The sequence below is a fragment of the Panthera uncia genome, chromosome C2 (assembly GCF_023721935.1).
Source record: "Panthera uncia isolate 11264 chromosome C2, Puncia_PCG_1.0, whole genome shotgun sequence".
NCBI lineage: Eukaryota > Metazoa > Chordata > Mammalia > Carnivora > Felidae > Panthera > Panthera uncia.
In genome coordinates this window covers 149,198,786-149,221,042 of record NC_064810.1, presented here as the reverse complement: position 1 = coordinate 149,221,042, position 22,257 = coordinate 149,198,786, and the positions used below count along the sequence as shown (strand labels likewise).

At 50.8% G+C, this 22,257-nt stretch overlaps 1 protein-coding gene across 2 annotated transcripts in view; it reads left to right on the top strand.

The window, feature by feature from the left end:
- Positions 1–346: 346 nt before the first annotated feature.
- ACVR2B (activin A receptor type 2B) overlaps positions 347–22,257 on the top strand; it is a 33,769-nt gene continuing 11,858 nt past the window's right edge. The window contains exon 1 of one of the 2 annotated variants that reach the window (XM_049628994.1): positions 347–753. In XM_049628994.1, coding sequence (XP_049484951.1) covers positions 702–753 — 52 coding nt within the window. In that variant the 5' untranslated portion in view covers positions 347–701. Of the gene's footprint in view, positions 754–6,254; positions 6,340–22,257 lie in introns of those variants that run through there. The other variant, XM_049628992.1, reaches the window with a different exon arrangement.

Here is a 22,257-nt window from a genome sequence, read left to right as displayed (position 1 = left end):
CAAGATCCCAGGTGCGGCGGCCACGGGGTCCCTGGCCCATCGCCGCCACCTCTGCCAGCTCGCCCGGCCTCGCCCTCCAGTCCGGAGGTGGTTCGCGACCTCCCGGAGGGCGGAGGGCGCGGGTTGGGGGCGGAGCCTCCTTGTTGTTGTTTCTCCAGGGCGCCGCCCCTGAGGGGGGCGCGGACCACGCGGCCGGAGGGCCCGCCTCCCCTCCCCCTCCCCGCCCAGCTCGCCCGCCTCTTTGTATCCAACATCCGGGTTTCCCCGCTGGCTCGGCTCCGCGGCCGCGGCTCAGGAGCCATTTTGGACTCGGTTCAGCTCCCCTCCCCCCACCCCTCCCCCCGTTCATGGCCCCTCCGGACTCGGCCCCTGCGCCCGGGGCCCGGGCCCAGCCCCGCCGCGCTATGCCTGAGTCGGGCGCGCCCCGACCCGCGCCCCGCCGCCGCCCCCCGGCCCCCGCGTCGCCCCGGAGCCCGGGCCGCAACCTGCGCCGCCCGCAGCGGCCCTGAGCCCGGCCCCGCCGCCCGGCCCTTGCAGCCTGCACGCTGCCCGGGGACGAAGGCGCAGGAAACGCGCGGGGAACGAGACCGAAGGAAGAAGCGGGAAGACGAGCGCAGCCGCCGCTGGGCCCTGCGCGCCCCGGGAGCGCCGCGCGGCCCTGCCCGCGGGCTCCGGGTGTCCGCGGGGCGGCGCCGCGGAACATGACGGCGCCCTGGGCCGCCCTCGCCCTCCTCTGGGGATCGCTGTGCGCGGGTAAGGACTGAGCGCGGCGTGGGGGGCGCGGGGAGGGCGCGCGGGGCTGGTCTCGGGCGCCGCGCGGTGTTTACCAACAAAGGGCGGGCCCGTGGCCTCCTCGCCGCGCCACCTGCACCCAGCTTGCACCTCCCGGGGCGGGGACTGGGCTCCGCGCTCGCCAATCTTGGGGGGACGGTCTTGTTGGTGCGGCGGCCTGGCGACCCCATGATCGGGGCCGGGGTCCAGTGCCTCGGGGTCGGGGTTCAGGCTTCTCGGGCGCGTGGAACCCGGGGAGAGCGAGAGGGAAACCGGAGCGTGGGGCAAGTGGCCAGGCGGGGTGGGCAGATCTAACCCGGAGGTGGCGGGATTGTAGGCGCAGAAGGGGCTGGGGGCAGGACTGCGCGACCCTCAGAGCCACTAGGTGTAGCCAAATGAAGGGGGCTGCTTCACACATCCTGGAGGAGTCCCCTGCACCCCATCCCACCGGCGTCTGCGTCGTGGTTCCCCGCGAGGCGGGCAGTTGGCGCCAGCTCCCACCTACGCCCGCTTTCCCTGCGGCGGCCCCAGGACGCGAGGTGCGGTCGCCCCACGGACCGCTTTGTTTGAGGCTCCTGGGAAGAGAGGTGGGATGCGATGAAACACTAACAGGTCCCTGTTTGTGCCTCTGGGAAGCACGTGGCGGGGGCGGGTGACCGGCGGGGCTGGCGTTGGGCTCGCGTGCCTGTGGAGGAGGGTGTGTGGGTGCGGGTGCATACAGTGGGAATTCCGCCGGGAAAAGCGCTTTCCCCCAAGGCCGAAGCAGTGATTTTCCTCTTCGAGCGGTGCTCGGGCGCGCCCAACTCGGGCTGCGCGCAGGGATGGGCTCCGCGCTCCAGTTCGGGTGGCTCTAGGCAGCCCTGAGCAGCGTGGAGAGCCGCGCGTTGAAGCTCCAGGGAGAAGCCCCGAGAGGTCGAGGCGGCTGGTGCGCGGCAGCCGGGGCGTCGGGTCCTGCGAGTCTTTGTTCCCAGCCCCCATTACACATGCAGCGCGGGTCCCCTGCCGCCCGCGGTGGCAGCAGCGCGGAGTCTGGGAAACCCGTGAAGGGCGGGGCCTGGCCTGCAGGGGCGGGGCAGGGATCCCCGCGCTACTGCGGGGGTGGGAATGGGGGAATCTCCGTCCCATCCCACCCCCACTCTCCCGCCTCCTTTTAATGTATCACAGCTTAGTTGTCTGCGCTCGAAGCAGGTGAGTTCTCCTTGTGGAGTTTGGAGCTGCGTAGCCTGAGTGCAGGAGCAAGAGGAAGGGGACCTCCTTATTGGTCCCCGGGCCCAGTGTGGGATGGGGCGTCGCGGCTCTTTTGGAGCCATTTCTTGTGTGGTAGAAGCAAAGTGATGGTGTTGAACTCTGCCTTTTAAGTGCTGCTTTGAGATGCTTCTGAAGAGAAAGAAAGGCATTGCCTTCCAGAGGAGCCGGCTTCCGACTTAATAGGCACGCGGCAGCCTGCCTGGCTGTCTCTAGATCCCTCTCGAAGGTCCCGGGCTCTTTCAGTCCTCTCCCTGCCTGCACAGAGGGTCTCCTCCTAGAACAGGACAGCCTCAGACCTGGAACCCTCATCCTAATTTGTCTCACTCTGGTCTCACCAGTCTCACTTCCCTCCTTGATGAGACTCGGCAGGGGGGAATGGGGCCCCTGGAAGGACTGCGTTAACCTCCTTCCCTCTGCTCCCCCCACCCGGCCTGGGTAGTGCTGAGCAGTGTTCCTTGCAGAGTGGGGCAGCTAGACTTAGACTGGAATCCAAGGACCTGTGGTCCTGCCCTAGGAGGAAGGTGGGGTCGCTAGACGTTTCTGGTGGCCACTGCCCTGATTTGTGAACAGCTATGGGAAGAGCTGCCTCAGGTGCAGGTAGGGGAGAGCTGGCTCTCCTGTTCTTTGAGTTCATGGATGCCCTTCCTTCCAGCTCCTGGCTTGCTGTTTAGAATTACCCCCGTCCTCTGCAGCACGCAGTAGGAGGGTCAAGAACAGCACTGTCCCACAGAAACGTAGCACCAACCACATACATACCTTAAAATGTTCTAGTAGTTGTGTCAATAAATGGGAAAAGAAACTGGTGGCTTAGTCTGCTCGGACTGCTCGCTGTATTAAATACTATAGGCGGGTGACCTAAATAACAATTTATTTCTCATAGTTCTAGTGTCTGGAAGTCCGAGATCAGTGTGCCAGCATGGTAGGGATGTGGCGAGGGCCCTCCTCCCGGCTTACAGATTGCTGTCTTCTCACCGTGTCCTCACGTGGCCTCTCCTTGTGTTTGGAGGGCCAGGTAGAGAGGGATCGTTCTCCTCTCCCACTAATCCCAAATTGAGGGCCCCACCCTCATGAACCAGTCTAACCCTGGTTACCTCCCAAAGGCTCCAGCTCCAAATACCGTCATATTGGGGGTTAGGGTTTCAACATAACGAATTTCGAGGGGACTCAAACAGTCTATAACAAGATGAAATTAACTTTAATGGTATATTTATTTAACCTAATATACATAAAGTAATCATTTCACCATGTAATAAGTATTAAATCACCTAATGAGATATTTTACATTTTTTTTTTTTTTGGTACTATCATCAAAATCCAGCGTGTGTTTTATTTATTTATTTATTTATTAAAAAAAAATTTTTTTTTTAATGTTTATTTATTTTTGAGACAGAGACAGAGCATGAACAGGGGAGGGGCAGAGAGAGAGGGAGACACAGAATCCGAAACAGGATTGTGTTTCGGCTCTGAGCTGTCAGCAGCTCTGAGCTGTCAGCACAGAGCCTGGCGCGGGGCTCGAACTCACGGACCGTGAGATCATGACCTAAGCCGAAGTCGGACGCTTAACCGACCAAGCCACCCAGGCGCCCCGAGCGTGTGTTTTAGAACATCTCAACTTAAACTTTCCCCGATTCAAGTGCTCAGTAGTCCCATTTAGCCAGTGGTTTACCATATTGGATGGCGCAGGCCTAGAAGAAAAGGCAGAACTTCTGCTATGCTATCATAATGGCTCATGGTGCTTGTTACAAGATCACCGTTCAGTTAGTTCTGCAAGTTTTTTGGGTTCTGGGCCTGGCCTAGTGTCCTTGCGACAAAGTAAGTTATTTGGTTCTTGCCTTGCAATGGAGATCCTGGACACATGTCTGTATATCTTTTAAGAACTCTTGACATCTATGTCTGTATTTCCGGTTCAAATGAGGTTAGGGTGGAGAATGTTCTGAGTGAAATGTCAGGAGCCACTAGGGGAGGAGGACCTGACCCTTGTCTGTCCTATCAGGAACTGCCCGCTTTGACTGCCCGCTTTGTCCTCATAGGCTGGCTACTCTCTGACCCAAAGATGTGTGTTTCCGCAGGGGAGAAGTGTGTGTGTGTGTGTGTGTGTGTGTGTGTGTGTGTGATGAGTGTAGGGACCCTCAGGCTTGGTCTAGTGGTGACTGTTAAGGACACAGACTACAGAGCCACTGGGTGCTGGTGCCATTCCTCAGGGAGAAGTGTCCTTTGTTACCCATCCTTGTACCTGCTGGGTACTCTAGGCCAGTCGCTGGCTGGCTGGGCTGCCCTTTGGGAGGAGTGGGCACCCTTAATCTCTTAGAGGCCCTTCCGAGGTAAATGATAAGAGAAACTCACCCAGCCTCCCAGGCTCTGTAGCTGTGTGCACACATAAGTCCTGGAACCCCGAGTCTCCCACAGCTTGGGTGTACTACCCTGCAGGGCTTTCTGGGCATCGAGAATCACCAAATAGCACCCGGACTTCCCCTGGCACTTCGCCTAAGGAATTGCCTTTTCTTTCTTTTTTTTAATGTTTATTTATTACTTTTGAGAGAGAGTGCATGCGCATGGGGGTGAGGAGGGGCAGAGAGAGAGGAGAGAGGGAATCCTAACCAGGCTCCACGCTGTCAGTGATGAGCCCGATGCAGGGCTCAATCTCACAAACTGGGATCATGACCTGAGCCGAAATCAAGAATTGGACTGAGCCACCCAGGCACCCCACGAAATTACCTTTTCAGGGAGCCCAGTGAAGAGTGCCCATCTTATAGCATGGACCTTTGTATCATGAGTCCCCTCTGAGATTCTGATGAAAGCTGTGGACTCTTCCCCCTGGGAAAATACAAATAAGAGAAAAAGCATGTGCATGTGACGGTCGGTACATGCATTGTGCACACGCACTTGCTGTTTTGCACGGATACCAGGAACCTGGAGCCCCCTGGACTGGGCTCCGTGAAGTCCTGGCTGTCCTGCACATAGCCACTGTACCGGTCCTTAGGGACAATTCATTGTCTTTGGGGGTGCACTGGGCTTGTTCCCACATCGCTTCCTCCGCTTTCCTTGTTCTAACCACTGGACATGACTTCTTTGCTTCTGCCTTTTGTGATCCCTGTATAGTGTTTCCATGCTAGCCCCTGGTCTCTGCCTTCTCTTCCTTCCCCAGGCACACCACCCCCCCCTTGAGTGCCAATGCATTCACCCCCTTCCTAGGAGCTTAGGGTGGTGCAAGTAGGGACCAAGGGACATCAAGTTAGAGCTTAGATTCACTTGTAGATACTGGCTTGTTACTGTGGACTGAGATCGGGGGGCTCAGCGGGAGGTGGTCTGGGGAATACTTTTGAGAATGAGACTGTATAGACAGCTCTCAGGCATGGTCCTGGCCGGGTAGACTAGAACAGAGTTTCTCGATTCTCAACACTATTGTTGATCTGGACCCCTTCTTTTTGTTTGTTTATTTTTGAATGTTCATTTTTATTTATTTTGAGAAAGAGAGTGGAAGAGGAGCAGAAGGAGAGGGAGAGAGAGAATCCCAAGCAGGCTCCGCACTGTCAGCGCAGTGCCCCAGGAGGGGCGCACTCTCCAGTACCCTGAGATCATGACCTGAGCCGAAATCAAGAGTTGGACGCCTAAGGGACTGAGCTACCCAGGCACCCCAATGCTAATAGCACTTTTAATTGTGACGACAAAAATGTCCTAAACGGAGGGGTTGCAAATCACCTCAGGTTGAAAACGTGTGATCTGGAATGTTCCCATGCTTTTAAAGAGACACTTGTGGGAGGTGGGGTTATGGCTAATGCCTACGGCACCCCTCCTCTCCCCCTTCCTGCATTCAGGATGGGAGGTTGGCTTCTTCTCAAAGCCAGGGAGATCCCTGTTTGTTCAGCCTGCTCGGCTTTGAGAGTTTGGTTGGAAATGAGCGGTTCGGGAGTACTTCGGCCAGCCAGCAAGGAGAATCCTGGCGTCCTTGAGTTTTCCCAAAAGCGGTTCGGGTTTCAGGGAGGCGGCCGTGGGTGGCCAGGCAGCCTGCCTGCCCGCCTGCCCGCACCCGCCCACCCGCCTCTGCCTGCCGCCTTGAGCTTTGCACTGGGGCCTCGCCCTCCCACTCGCGCAGAATGTCAGGCAGTGCGTGTTGCCCGGGCCGCGGTGCCGCCTGGAACCCGGGGGCCGCGGGCCAGGGAGCCGCCCGCGCAGCGGCTGGGAGCTGAGGCTGGCGGCGGGCCGCAGCAACTCTGGGGCTGCAGCAGGACGCGGGCATGCCCCTGCCCTCGAGCAGGCTGGCCACCTGGCGCCCCGCCGAGCCTGGGGACGCCAGCGCAGGGGGGCCGCCTCTCCTCCGAGGTACTGGCGCGGGCCTCCACCCTGACCTCGGGGAGTGGGCGGGCAGGCCCCGGGAGGTGGGGTGGGCAGCACCGTGGCCAGCCCTGAGGGCCCCGACCCAAGGGCTTGGTCCCTCCGGGCGCCTGTGTGTTGGGCTTGGCAGGTAGGCAGCCCCGTGTCTGTTCTCCACGCCTCTCCTGACCTGCTCGGAGCTCTGCGAGGGAGGGCTTTCTGGGGGCTCTTCTCTGATCTCAGGCCCTGCAAGACACAGCTTGCCCGGGCATCAGATTGCACACTGGGCTCTTAGAAGATGCAGCCCCAAATGCTTGGGTTTCCAACTTCTCCACTCACTGGTGTGTCCAGGGTTTATTTTAAAGGGCTTCTTACTGGGGTTGAGACTACGTTCCATCCTGTTGCCTTCTCAGAACTCTTTTTCTTTCCGTTTTCTCCCATTCAGTCACCAATTCTTTGTTCTAGAATAGATACCCACCCCCTTGGGGCTTCCTCTTTGGTCTTTCTTCGCCAGACTCGGGCCCAGCGTAGCCCGGAGGTGCTTGTTTCTTGAGGACCTGGTGGTGCCACTCCTGGATGCCCAAGTTGGGAGTGGGGGCCGAAATGGGGGAGAGGAGACGCTGCTGCCTTCTTCTGAGTCTCTGTGTTTTAAATTGCCCAGCGATGTCTTTGTCCGAGGTACTGGAAACCAGGTGATGATTGGGCTGGGGGTAAGCCGTGCCTCCTCCTGGCCCAAGATCAATCACGGCCTCCTGCCTCTGGACAGCGCCGTGCTTCGCCCCGGTTTTTCCAGTCTTGCTGTACACATACGTGTGCTTTTATTCAGACTCTCTGGGGAATCGGCAGCCCTAGCTGGGTGTTCTCATTCATGGACATGTGGTTATTGGGAGCAGGTGTTGGAAAGGAAGCCTGCCTCTCTGGGCAGATGTTTGCCCCCCCCCCCCCCTTCCCCAGGGGACCTTCTCTAGGGGCCTGGCCTGCCACACAAAGGGACTTCTCTGGTCAGCTTTTGGGCTGGAGCAGAGGTGTTTTGTGAGGTGAGCTTGTGTTCTCGTTTGCAAATGTTCCTCTGCGGACTATTTCAGTTCCACTCTGACAACCAAGGAGGCTAAAATTAGTTCCGGAGAAGGAAAAGGAAGGCTGGTTGGAAACCCAAGCCCTTGGCTGGAGGTTGGAGAAGGCTGCTTCCCGGAGTTTGTGGTCAAGCGTTTCGGAAGATGTGACCAGACCAGCTGTTGTCTGTCCATCCGAGGAGAGGGCGGGGCCTCTGCTGGCCTCCTAGACCTGAGCCAATGGTAACAGGAGGCTGACTTGGAAGCTGCCTCTCTTGAATGTTAATGTCAGGATGTTTTTTCCTTCTGGCTTGTGTAGTGGTGCACAGTGTTTTCAGGTATGAGGACAATGCCTTTAATGTAATGTCTAATGTCACTGACAACCCTCCTTAACACCCCTCCCCCCCCAATCAATTCAGAAAGCATGCATGAGTTCTCAGAACCCTGGGCTGACAGCCATTGGTTAAGATTGTTTATTTATTTATTTGATTGTGGTTTTTTGGGGAATTTCCTTGTCACCCAAGTTTTGACCTTCCCTTCAGGTGCTCATAAGCCAGGCAGACCAGGGCCTACCTTAGACCGCTGGTTTGGGCGGGGACTGGGTTGGAGAGGAGCCCTGTGGCTCAGGCCTCGTAAGGAGGTCTAGCTTCTCTGTGCCCTGAGGACCTGGGGGTCAGAAATGGAGGGGCGGAAAAGTTACAGAGGTGACTTCTGATTTCCCTTTCCACCTGGCTGTCCCCTCCTGTGAACCCTCCACCTGAGAGTGGGTCCTGCAGGGCCACTCAGGGGAAGGAGAGCCAGGGCAATGCAGTCCTGCCTTTCCTGACCTGAAAAACCATTTCCAAACCTCCTCTTACCCGGGACTCTCCTGGTTAGCCACCCTGGGTGTAGTTGGAGGAGTGGAGGTCACTGTGGCCAAACTTCTTTTCCCATTTTAAGTTTTATTAATTTTTAGTCTTACAGATAATGCACATACATTCAGTTGCAGAAAATTAAACATTACAGGTAAACCAGGGCCCTTTACCACCCCTGGCCCCCGTCTGAGTCCTACACGTTTTATCTGTGCATCTGTCAAAGTACTTAAAGAAATAGAGTTTTTAACCTAAGATGGTATTGTACCTTTTCAGACATTTAACTGGAGTATAAAATACAGGTAGAACAATGTAATTAGAAGTGACAGCTTGATGGATTTTTACAAACTGAATATGCCCAGGTAATCAGCATCTAGATTGAGAATCAGAAATTTACCAGCTCCTGTCCCCACCAGCCCTTTTTTGCTCCACTGTAGTCTCTACCCCCATATCCCTAAGGGTAACGACTCTGCTGACTTCTCCCAGGACACGTCCGTTTTGCCTGTTTTTGTGCTTTATATGAGTGGAATCTAACAGAGTGAACTATTTTGTGTCCATTTTTTGTTCACCATGTTTGCGACTTACATCTGTATTGTTGCACGTTCATGGCTTTTAAAGTCAGAGATACGTTTCGACAGTCTTTCTCATACATATGGATCAACCCTGATCTTTTTAACAGCTGTTTAATATTTCAAAGTTTGTATGTAGACCACATTTTATCGAGTTTCCTATTGATGGACTTTCTGATTGTATATAGTTTATGCAGATTGGTTCTCGAGGATAGATGATAAGAGGAATCTGTGCTTCATAGAACATGTATATTTTGTTTTTTTTTTTTTTAAGATTTATTTATTTAAGTCATCTTTACTCTGAATCTGGGTCTTGAACTCACAACCCCTGAGATCAGGAGTTGCATACTCTGCCGACTGAGCCAGCCAGGTACCCCAGGACATATGTATTTTAAATTTTAATTGATATTGAGTAATGGCTATACTGTTCTCCACCCCGCCCCCAGGCCACCCAGGTGATGGCAGTGGGAGCAGAAGCTGGGTGAGATGGCAGGTGACCCTCTGCAGAGTATGTGAGCCTCTCCTCCCCCTCTAGAAATGCTCGATTGCAGAGCATTCGGGGGGAGTGGGAAATAGCCCACTTCGTGAAGGGTGCCCGGGCAAGATCTAGTGTCTGAGGAGAGCCAGAGAGGCGGCTTCCTGTGTCTGAGTCTCCTGCTTACTGTGTCGATAGAGGATAGGTACAGTGGACTAGCCAGTATATGCTGGTCTGGCTTTGGGATGGATGTGGATGTGTGCGTCTTCGTGAGCTCACTGGCCGTGTTTTATGCTGCCTCCGTCCTCCAGAGCGAGGGAAGCACTTGCTGAAGGTTGTGAGGGGCTGTGGGTAACAGGGCACCCCTTGTGAACCCGGTGCATTTGCCAAGATCATGGCATGGCAGGATCCTGATTTCACATGCGGTGATGATGGTGGGGTGGGGGGGTGGTGGTGTAGGAGAGACATTTACAGAATTCTTTTAGAATCTGGTCCAAAGCTTCTCATGACGGAAGGGGGCTCAGATGAGCTTCGCTTCCTGGCTGAGTGTGTGCGGTGTGCCCTTGTTTAACTTTCTGCCGCGATCAGTTTGAAATGACTTGTTCACCGGAGCGTCTGCGTTCCTGTTCTCCCTCACCATGCTGCCTGCTGTTCCGCTGCTGTTCCACTGGGGTTCCTTGTGTAAGCCCACTTGTCAGGCTCTGCTTATGGATTTAGGGGACAGTGGATTTATGGTACTGTTTCTAGAATGAGTGATGGTCGCAGTCGCCTGTCCCACATCGTACAGGTGATGTGCACGGTGTATTAGACTGCTAGGGCTGCCATAGAACGGATGGCTTTGAAATACCACAGACACTGTGGCTTCCATAACTGAGGCTTATTTTCTCACAGTTCTGGCAGCTGGGAGTCTTCCTCAGGGGGCCAGCAGGAGTGGTTTCTGGTGAGTTTGCAGATAGCTGCGTGCCTCCTGTGTTCTCACGTCGTCTTTTCTCCGTGTGGGTGCACATACAGCAGGTGTCCTTCCCTTTCCTATAAGGACACCAGTTCTATTGGATTAGGGCCCCACCCTTATAACCGAATTTGACCTTAGTTACCTCTTTAAAGGCTTTATCTCTCCAGTCACATTGGGACTTAAGAATTTTTTTTTGGGCGGGGGGGATATAGTTTGGTCCCTAACAATCTGAAACAATAAAATCGGTTGAAAGAGAATTCTGTTTCCCTCTTGGGTTACACTTTGGAGTAGAAATTACTGTTTTTCAGACCTCTGCCCTTCGGGTCTTGGTTAAACCCTTTCCACGGACAGTCTGATCTAGACAGGTGATTGTAGTTTCTGTGTATGTGTAGAGAAGTCTCCCCTTTTGGTATTATGTGTTCCTGAAAATAGTCTAAAACCTGGGTGAAAGGTAGACGTGGAGGCTTCCTCTTTTGATGACCAGGACCAACCCTCTTTCTGAAGGCACCTGGAAAAGATGGACAAACTTGGGAAACATCTCTGGCTGAAAGCATTGTACAGCTAAGAATATAGGGAAGACCTACCAAGTCAGGATCTGTGTAAGAACAGAGGCCCAGGGTAGTGACTTTGACATTTGAGTCCTTTTTAGTTCTTCCATAGGGTTGCATTTTCATTTGATAGCCTTGTGGGGCTTTAAACAGAGGGTAGTGAACCCCTCCTTTTGAGTTGGAACCCCAAAGACATGAGGGTAAGGGGGAACCAAAAGAAGATAAACTTAAAAAAAACTTTTTAAAAATATTCATTTATTTCTGAGACAGAGACAGAGCATGAGTGGGGGAGGGGCAGAGAGAGAGGGAGACACAGAATCTGAAGCCGGCCCCGGGTTCTGAGCTGTCAGCACAGAGCTGGACGCGGGGCTCGAACCCACAAACCGTGAGGTCATGACCTGAGCCGAAGTCGGTCGCTGAACTGACTGAGCCACCCAGGTGCCCCGAAAGAAGATAAACTTTAAAGTAGGATTAAGATGTTCTAGAATTAATGGTGCCCTCAGCTGCCTGCTGGAAGCACATGTAACATCATTACAGGAGTATAGCACCTCAAATTACTTTCCCTCAAATTATTATTTTTTAAAAAAATTTTAAAAATGTTTTTTATTTTGAGACAGAGACAGAGCATGAGCAGGGGAGGGGCAGAGAGAGAGGGAGACACGGAATGGGAAGCAGGCTCCAGGCTCTGAGCTGTCAGCACAGAGCCCGACGTGGGGCTCAAACTCACGGACCACGAGATCATGACCTGAGCCGAAGTCAGACACTTAACCGACTGAGCCACCCAGGCGTCCCTTCCCTCAAATTGTTTTACAGTTTTGTATGTATCATGACTGGCTGATCATTGAAAATAAGTAGCCAGCAGAAACATCAACAGTTGAGGCAAACTTGGGTGAGCTCCAAATTGGCATATTGTTATCATATGCATATCATATGCGTTATCATATGCATATTGAATAATAGTGCTTGCTATGATCAAGGAAGTGGGAATTTCAGTCGAGAGCCGTAAAAATATATAAGAACCGAATGAAAAGTCTGTTACAGATCTGTGTTGCACACTAACAGAAGTTAAGAACTCAATGGATGATTTTATCCAGAGATTAAGTGAAAGTGGAGAGACAAGTAGTGAACTGGAAGATAGATCAGAAGATAATACACAGACTAAACCCCTGGAAAGACACAACAGTAATACAGAAGAGAGGGAAAGACGCAGAGAGGCCGGAGTGAGATGGCCTACGATCCACAATCAGGGCCACAGTAATAAAGGGCAGAGAAATAAAAGATAGAAGTAGAAAAGAACTTTGCAAAATGAATGAAAGACATTAAGCCACAGATTCAGGAAGCCCTATGAACCAAATAAGATAAATAAAAATTCCACACCTGTTCTTATGCCAGCCAAATTTCTGAACACCTAGGAGAGAATCTTAAAAAGCAGCCAGAGGAAACAAGGCATTACGATCACAAGAGTAATAGTTATATTGACAACTAACTTCTTAAAAACAGTGGATGCCAGAAGACAGTGGAATGATAACTTTAAATGCTAAAGGAAGTAATTGTCAACCTAAACTTGACAAGTGAAACTCTTTTAAGAATGAAGGTTTCAAGTAAAGAGGGTGTTCTTCAGGCAGAAGGCAAATGATCTAGAGGGGAGGTCAGAGATACAGAAAAGAAGGAAGAACACTGAAAATGATAATATTTGGATGTTCTAAAAGTTCTTTGATTGGCCACCAAGAGGATGAAACTATCTATGAATGTTAGGTTTTGATAAATCAAGGAGGGATGCTGTAATCTCTAGGATAACCACTAAAGGATAGAAAGATGATTCTTGGGGCGCCTGGGTGGCTCAGTCAGTTGAGCATCCGACTTCAGCTCGGGTCATGATCTCACAGTTGGTGGGTTCAAGCCCGTTTTGGGCTCTATGCTGATAGCTCAGAGCCTGGAGCCTGCTTCAGATTCTGTGTCTTCCTCTCTCTCTGCCCCATCCGCTGCTCACACTCTGTCTCTCTCTGTCTCTCAAAAATAAATAAAAATGTTTAAAAAAAAAAGAAAGAAAGATGATAACTTTCAAGCTAATACAGGGGACAAATGGAATAGAGAATTCTCAAAAAGAAAGCAGATTAAGGGAACAAAGAGTAAGAGATAGAACGAATCCCTGATGAGTGTAAGATGCAAAAATCTTTAAAACATTCACAAATAGAATCCAGCAGTATGTAAAGAAATTATATCATGACCAAGTGTTTTAATCTTAGAAGTGCATAATTGATTTAACAGTTGCAAATCCATGTTAACAGCAAAAGAGCCCACAGGATTATCTCAGTAGATGCAGAAAAGGCCTGTAGGGTATAATCTTTAATCAGAGTAAACCAATTTGGAAATGCAAAGGACCCAGAAGAGCCAAGGCTATCTTGAAGAAAAAGAACGAGGTGCGCCTGTTGGATTTCAGGATTCGTTGTAGAGGTAAAGTAATTAAAATGGGAAGCTTTTGGTGCTAGATAGTTAAATAGACAGTGGGAGAGAATAGAAAGTCCAGAAATCTGGACTTCTTTAAGCAAAGAAGGAACAACACAGAAATTGGAAAATGGAAGCTTTTCCAGTAAAAGTCAAAGCATTTCAGTTCTTTTGAAGTGCTATTTCATAGAGGTGAGAAATTGTTTCAATATTGGTTATTAGTACCAGTTGATGGGGCTTCAACAGGGGAAGAAGTCATCCCTTTTGGTGTCTTAATGTTACAAAATTTCATCTTGTAACCCTCGAGCTACGTTGATATGGTATATTTATTTCCATTTGTTTACTTTCAACCTGTATTTGTGAATTTTTGGTTTCAGATTATTCAGTTTTAGAATTTTCATCTGGTTCTTTAAAAAAAAATTTTTTTTTAAACACTTATTTTTGAGAGAGAGAGTAGGGAGGGCAGAGAGGGAGAGAGAGACACACAGAATCCAAAGCAGGCTCCATGCTGTGAGCGGTCAGCACAGAACCCGACGCGGGGCTCAAACCCACGAACCGTGAGATCATGACCTGAGCTGAAGTTGTACCCTCAACCGACTGAGCCACCCAGGTGCCCCAGGTGACCTTTCTTGGTAGACATTTGTTGTGGGATCTTTTCTGGGCCTTGTTGGGGGGCCTGTTTTCCTCCACTGTGCTGGTCTTTGATTTCTTTCATTTTGTTTTCTCTTTCTAGAACTCCTGTAATTTAGGTGTTGAACTTCCTGGACTGGGCCTCTAGATTCCTTGTCTTTTCTCCTTTCTCTCTTATTTTCTGTATCTTTGTGTGTTTACTTTACTTTGTGAGATTTCTTCAATTTTATCTTTTAATCCTTCCGTTGATTTTCATTTCTGCCATCATATATATGCATTTTTAATTCCTGAGAGCTCTTTCATTCTGTTTTTTTTTTTAACAATGACATCCTATTTATTTTTCATGGATGCATTGATTTTTGAGCTCTCTGAGGGTATTGATAGAATTTTTGAAGTTCTCTTCTCTCTACATAATATGTTTTCTGTAAGTTGGTTAAACCCCGCCTGTGTTTATCTCTCAGGTAAGTGGCTTTGGCTTTCCTAGACCTGTTCATATTTAAGGATGGACCTCAGTACTGATTAAAAACTGTGAGCTCCTGAGTAGAATCTGCCAACTGTAGGATGATCTGACCGGGCTGTTTTTGAAGCTGGTCATGTTCTCCTGAGAAGTATCTTCTGCTTTCTGCTTGGGGACTGGTGGGGGAGAGTAGGTATAGGCCTGGCTGCCAACATCCTAGGAGCCACAGGGGGAGGAGAGCTGGAATTTCTTCATTGGCTGTGTTAGCCTGTATTCCTCTTGTTTCAGTATGGTGCCTGTGCCCTCAAATTTTCCTACTCCTCCCTGTCCAGAGGTTCTTTATTTTATCTTCTTTGGAAAATAACCTACTTTCTGCTGGGTTGGGGGAGGCAGCCCCCAGCCATGGCGAGTGGTGGTGAGCTCTGAGGGTCTGGCCGCCCCTTATACTGTCTTTGGACTCATCTTTTTGACAAGTCCATCTTTACCCCAGGCTTAAGAGACATCTGGGGCCACAAATTCCTGAGTGTTAGAGGGTCCTTTGCAGCTTTCTCCACAGCCAGCTCAGGAGTCTGTGTGGTTATTGACCCACTGTGTATCTGTTTTCCATTCAAAATTTCATTTCTGTGATTCTTTGCTGTACTCTTTGTCCTCGTGGGTTTATGCCTTCAAAAAAACCCCTGTGCTGTGGTTTTCATGGCATTACAGGAGGGAGTAAAAGTAGTGTTTGTGTCCAGTCCTTCACCTTTATCTGGAAGCTCTCTCTCCAGTGTTCCTCAGAAATGATGGGGCCTAGATAAGAGCAAGTATTCCAGAGGATGGCCCGGGACCCACGGTTTGTTCTGTGGGAGGGTGGTGCCAGGGGCCTGTTTACAGAGTTAAAGCTGGAAGCGAATTCAGGTGACCTGGCTCGATTCCTTGTTCCTAGGCCGGGCTTGTGAAGGCATGTAGAGCTTCTCTTGTCACCCTTAGAAGGTGCTCCTGGACTTACATTTCTGGCAATGGTAGCGAAATAGCAAAATGGCCGGAGAATGTCCTCTTACGAGACGTAGAAATGCCGGACAAGGTATAATAAATATCCTTTTAAAATGGATATGCATAGCTGCATATGTAAGAAAGGAAGAGAGGAGCAAGAGGAGGCTAGAAACTAGAGCTGTATACCTCCACCTTTAGCTGGTGGGACTTTGCATCTCTGCCTAATTTAGAGATGTGGGTTTGGTAGCAGTGTAAGGCACGAGAGACAAGGTATGAAATGGAGACTGAGGCCCTCAGGTGGTAAAACATCCTTAGGGTTATACCTTCAGTGAAAGCACGGACTAGAAGAAAGATCCTTTTGCTGACACAGGGAGTATATAAGAAACTTGTCTTGACCTGGGTGGATAGGGAGGCAGGTAGTTTCCCTTGAGAATTTACAACCGTAGGCCCGTGCTTACGTGAGCTTGGAGTTGAAATTGATAGCAACTAGCGTTCTCTGGGAAGCGCGAAGTCGCGAAATTAAAGTGATTCCAGATTGATCATGTCCTAGAAAGTTTGGCATAAGCAAAAACATAAATTATCTTGGGAAGGTCGCCCCCTCTAACTTGGCCGTACGGTATTCTCACAGAAAAGGCCCGATGGACAGAGTAAGCTCTGTGCCCGAAAACGGAATCCAAAATTCCGAGAATCCCAGATTCCAGACATGCAAGGAAACAAGATGCCGTGAGTGAAAATCATCAGAATGACAAGTGGCAGAAATAAATGTTCAAGAAATTCAATTACAGAATTATAAAACAGGGATTTGGAAGTATGACAAACAACAGAAGTGTCAAAATCAACCCAAGAGATTTCTTGAAAGTAGAGATTCTAGAAGTGAAAAAATGGGTTAATTGAATTTATAAATTAAGTAGAAGAGCTAAATAGCAAATTAGACACAACTAATGAGAGAATTAATAAATTGGAATTCTCTATAATGGTGTCTAGACACAGAATTGGAAAATACGAAGGCAGGGTTAAAATAATGGGTAGAAAAGGAAAGTCTAATACACTTTAATAGGATTTTCAGAATCATAGAGTAGGGAGATTCAGTACTCAAATTGATAAAAGTCAAGGATTTTTCAGAATTGAAAATAGAGGAGAATCATCAGATTAAAAGCATGTTTTTCCAAGCAGTGTAATAAACATAGACACATATCTCATAACGAAACCGCAAAGAGAAGATCTAAGAAAGTAGCCAGAGGGAAAAGACAGAGTATCTACAAAGTTAAATTAATAGCAGATTTTTCAGCAACGATAGTATAAATCAGAAGACAGTTGAATAATATTTTCAACTCAACCTAAAAGTTTATGTTCTTCGAAACTGTCAGTTAGGAAAAGGGGCAAAATAACATTTTCAGAAAAGCATACAAAGGCTTCTCTACCAAAAGATCTTTACTGAAGAAGGATGTTCTTTTGGAAGGACAGTGGTCCCAGAAGGAAGAGCAGAGAAGGAGGAGGGTTGGCTGAGCAGACAAGCTGACAGATGTATGGACAGATAAAAAAATACTGAGTGTATAAAACACAGATAATATCTGCTTTGGGAAGCAGATAAGAAGAACAACGGTAGATTAAATAATACAAATGTTATGTTAAACTAAGTGTAATTGGAAGGAGGTAGTTGGGGTTAGAACAGTTAAGTTCTTACGAGGGATGGTAGAGATGTTGATTAACTTCAGGTTTTTAGCATAAACAGTATACAGTAAAGTTTAAAGCCTGGCTTGTAATATAATAGAGCATTACTCTCAGACCAGAAGTGGCTGAGATAAGGAATTAAAAAAGATAATCCAAAGGGGGTAGCAGTAGAGAAAAAACATGTAGACATAGCAGTAATCATGACTGTAATGGTACTCAAATCTAGGTCAAAGACAATGTTAAATTTAACTGGAAAAAAAAAAGATACAGGAAGATTTAAAATAAAAGAAAAAGATAAATTCAGAAAATAGTAACCACAGGAAATGTCGTATAGCTATGTTAGTTAGCATCAGATCAAATAGCATTTTTGGTAAAGAGCAAACGAACAAATGAAGAGGGTTACTATATAGTTCGAAAAGTTTTATTACCAAGAGTGTATAAAGAACTTACACAACTCCTAGGAAAAGCACCCCAACAGAAAAATGGGAAAGGATGTGAACAGGCATTTCTCAGAAGTAGAAACAAAAAGATGATTGGTTTCATAAATAATCAGGAAATGGGGATCAAAACTGTAATACACCATTTCATACTGGCCGTGCGAGCAAATATCAGGGGGTGAGGGTGTAGCTCAGTGGGGCCGTAGTCTCCTGGGAACATAAATTGGCACATCCAGATTGGTACTTTGGAGAACAGTTTGACAGTATCTAATGAGTTGGAGATGATCATACCCTGTGACCCGGCATCTCTGACGTACACCCTAAATGCCTCCCTCACATGAGCACAAGAAAACACAGAAGAGGAGTCAAGAGGCTTCATGGTGGCGGTAATCAAATCAGCGCCTCTTATAAATGACCTAGAAGTTCATCAAGAGGATGGGTACGTAAGTTGTGGTGACGTTATACGGTGGACTGTGTGCGCCGGGAACACATGCGTTGCGGAGCTACAGGGGAGGCCACAGGGCATGTACCGTTGAGCCAGGCTGCCTGGGTTCGAAACCTGGTTTTGGCCCTCGATAATAACTTGGGTAAGGTACTTCACCTCTTGGTGCCTCAGTTCAGCATTAAATTACTATCTGTAAAATGCTTGGTGTAGTGCCTGCTGCGTGTTTGTTAAATAAATGTGCATCGAGGTGGATGGCTCACAAATAAATGGGTCAGGGCAAAAAAGCAAATGAATCAGAGATTGTTTGGCTGCTGGAAACCTACTCAAGAGCTCTTCTCGTGTAAAAGTTCAAAGATAAAAGGTACACACATTTTGGATTCTTTTCTGTCCCACTCTGCATGTGTGCCACTCCACGGTGGGTGCACACTCCAGCGTGTGTGTGTGTGTCCGTGTGTCTCTCTCTCACACTCCAGCCTCCCTCCTTGCACCTCCCTGTCCTCCCTTCTAGGTTCTTAGTCCCCACACCCTGGCCATTCTTACTCTGGTTGTGGGGGAGGTGGAGTAATGAACTTGGATACCAGATAAGGTCACCTAACCTTCAGGTGTCTGGGCCCTTCTTGGCTCCCCTGGAAGAACCTGTTGGGGCAGCAAGTGGCTCCTCTGGAAGAACCTGCTGGGGCAGCAAGTGCTCAGCTAACTGCAGGGTTGCCTTCTGAGGAGGGCAGGGCTAGGGGGAGCCTAAGACAGGAGCCTCCCGGGAAGGGAGCCTGGCCGCTGGCTAGGGGAAGGCTGCCTCTTCTCTCTGGACGGACCTGGGGTCTGGACCGTGAGGGAGGGCACCGGGCATGCCTCACTTGGCCACCTGTCAGGCACGCGGGCTTCTGGGAGGAGGGTGCACCTTGGCATGTTGACGGCCAGCTGGGGTCCGAAGTGGACGTGGTGGGTGACACCCCTTTCTCTCTGGTCTGTAATGCCCACGTGATCGGGGCTGGGCACCTACTCCCTGGGGAGGGTGGGGTGCTGCGGAAGGGCTGCAGGAGCCAAGGGTGGAGCTCAGCAGGTTGTTGGTTGCTGGGGTTTGAAGTTCCCTGGGAGACGTTGGCTGGGCCGGATGCACCCCAAGCCCAGAGCTCAGGGAACCCCAGGCGAGGCATGGCCACTCTAGCTTCACAGCCTCCCACTGAGGCTCTGCCTAAATCGCCCTCGTTTTTCTGTCCTTCTGTCATTCTTCCTTCTCTGTAGTGCTTTGAGTCCTCACGGGCAGGATCCTGGTGGGATTTCCCCTGCTTCCCCTCAGCACATACTGGGCTGTGTGCAAGGCCAGCTGGACTGGGAAACACCTTCGGTGCTTGTCCTCGAGTGTCAAAACTGGTCTGTTTAGGTTAAGCTCCCGGAATGTAGGAATGGAATCTGTGTTTTTTTGTTTTTTTTGTTTTTCTCAGTCGTGGCGTGTGTCCAGGGGTGGGGTTTCTCTGCCCCCCTGGACTGAGAACTTGGGGAGGACCGCGGTCTTTCCAACAAGGTGTAGGCCCCTGGGAGGGAACCTAGGGAATGCTTGTCAGGGGACACTGCTACTTGCATACGTGGTGCCTTTGGGGGCCAGAAGTCGGTTTGGCTGGGGCTCAGGGATGGGCGAACCACTTGCCTTGGTATCTCGGAGGTAGGCTGCCCTCAGGGCCCCTGGGTATGGGGGTACTGCAGACGCCCCATCTTGGGAGCACGGCTTCCTCTCCTGCTGGGATGGGTGAGTGGGTGGGGGTCAGGGGAGCCTCCTGTGCACGGGTGCCCTGGCCCTGTGAGCAAGCGCCGGCAGGAACTCTGTGTCTATTAAAAGGCAGAGGCTGCCTTGTGTTTGGAGCGTTGCCAGAGGCTATAAATAGCTGAGTGTGTGCAGAAGCAGAGCAGCAGGGAGGAAGGGGGAGGCCCTGGGTTTCCAGCTGGCAGCGAGCTTGGGTGTGGTGTGGGAGGGGCACGGAGTCTCCCAGCCTCCCCAGGTCTTCCTTGGGCTCTGAATGCAGAGCTCCTAGAGGTGTAGGCGTGTACAGTCTCGACCCGATGGGCCGGGAGCCCTCCGGGGGACTTGTGCTGTGAAGGATTGTCACAGGCAGCAGGAAGGGCTGTCGCTGCTAATACAACAGCTAACGTGCCAGGCATGATCCTAACTACCTTTAAAATGTATTAACTCGTTTGACTCTGGAATAGCCCTAGGAATTAGGTGGGCTTATCATCCCCTTTTCACACATGAGGAAACAGAGGCATAGGGGTAGATTGGTAACTTACCCAGGGTCACACAGCCCTGAAGTATCCGAGCTAGGATTTGGACAGAGTCGGCCAGCTCGAGGCTGCCTTACTCTCAGTTGTCTGTAGGAGGAGCTGGTCAGATGGGGGTCCAGTTATATCCTGAACCCCTGAGCCTTAAGATTTGGAGTTCCCAGCCCTGTCCACTTGGGTCCTGCCCATGGTAAAGGCCAGAGGAGTCCCTACTTGGTGAGTGGCCTTGAAGAGAGGAGCTGGGCCAGCCTTAGGCCATTGTCAGTGTTTTGGCTCCTAGGCTTGCAGAGGGGCTTGGTGCGATTGTCTGCATGGAGATGGTAACTCCCCTGAGGACTCTAGAGCTTGGGCTGCGGGCTGAGGCCATGCCTCCTGTTGTCCCTGCCCTTCGAAATCCTGCCCTAGCCAGGTGACAGCTGTGTCCTTCTGTCTGTTCGTTGGTCCTTCCATCCATCCATCATGTGTCTGGAACTAGTTTTTGCACTGAAGGTAGTCAAGCCTTCTGCTTTCATCAGCCTTGCAGTCTCATGGGGGAAAGCTGACATTTAAAAAGCAATTGTCAAGTACATTTATAGTGTCTTATTTTATTTTACATGAGAGTGTGCATGCGTGCACATGAGTGGGGGGTGGGGTGGGGCAGAGGGTGAGAGAGAGAATCTTCAGCAGACTGCATGCTCAGCACGAAGCCAGATGCAGGGCTTGATCCCACGACCCTGGGATCATGACCTGAGCCCAAATCAAGAGTCGGATGGTCAAGCGACTGAGCCACGCAGGCGCCCTGAGAAGAGCCAGAATTTAAAGAAGGTGAGGAGGATCTTGCAGCCAGAGGTAGCCCTCGTGCTAAGCCCAGAAGCTGAGCGTATTTAGGAGGCTGGCAGAGCGGTGTGCCAGCAGTGGGGGAAGCAAGATTGAGGGGTGGCTGGCACCCCTATCCGCAGCTCACTCCATCCTTTATCCTTTTCGGCTTCTCCCCTTAAACCTTATATGCTCGATGAAGGGCTTGGCTGGGGGAAACCAGCGTGCACCCCCACAGAAGCCCCTTTGTAGACCCCGAGGCCTTTCCTGTGGACCATGCTGGGTCTCAGCTGCCTGGGTAGTTGGGAGACCACTCTTTTCCTTCTTACAAGTGTCCTTGGATGCTCAGGGGTACGCGGGTGGCTCAGTCGGTTCAGCGTCCGACTCTTGGTTTCAGCTCAGGTCATGAGCTCGCGTTCATGAGCTGTGCACGCAGCTCACACTGAGCACGGAGCCTGCGTGGGACTCTCCCTCTCTTTCTGCCCCTCCCCTGCTCTCTCTCTCTCTCTCTCTCTCTCTCTCTCTCGAAATAAATATACATATAAAACAAAACAAAAAAACATAAATTAAAAATAAAAATAAAAAGGCTAAGTGTCCTTGGGTGCCCAGAGCCATGGCTAGACATTGGCTTTCTGATAGGATGACATTCCGAGCCCTTGGGTCCTCCTACCTGGAGCTTCGAGATTTGCTGCTTGCCCCTGGCCTCTAGAAGGAGACTCTTGTCATTGCAGAGAGATGCAGAAGGGGCGGGGTGACTAGAGAATGACCACTCCTGCGGTGGGGGGGGGGGGGGGGGGTCCCTTACTGCCTGACAGCCAGTCATTGTCCTCCCTGGGTGCACTATTTGCTCACCATGGCCAGTATAGGGGTGTGAGGGAGGCTTCGGGCTTTTGGACTCTGGGCACTTAGCTCTTCAGCCGGGGTTGGGGTTGGGGTTGGGGTGGGGTCTTCTCTCCTTGGCCCTTCCAGCCAGCCTTTCAGGCTGATGGTGAAAAGGGCTCCTGGCTGCTGGTGGGCTGGCTGACTGTCCTTCCATGGGGGTGACTCTGACCCTTCCTTCCTCCTTCCTGGGGTGGGAATACCAGTTAGGGGTGGCATCATCGGGTCCCTGGCCCACAGTAAGCCCAAGAAGAGTGGAGAGGTTAGTGGATGCTTGGTGCTGGTTTCCTCTCGGACGTCTGTGTGGTTTTTGACAGTGAGGTTGATCATGGGTGCCCCGTAAAGGCACTCCCAAACGGAGTTCTGGAGAGCTCTTCAGCTCAGGTGTCAGGTCTAGGGGCCATAATCCCTTTCCTCCTTCCTCCTTCCTCCTTCCTCCTTCCTCCTTCCTCCTTCCTCCTTCCTCCTTCCTCCTTCC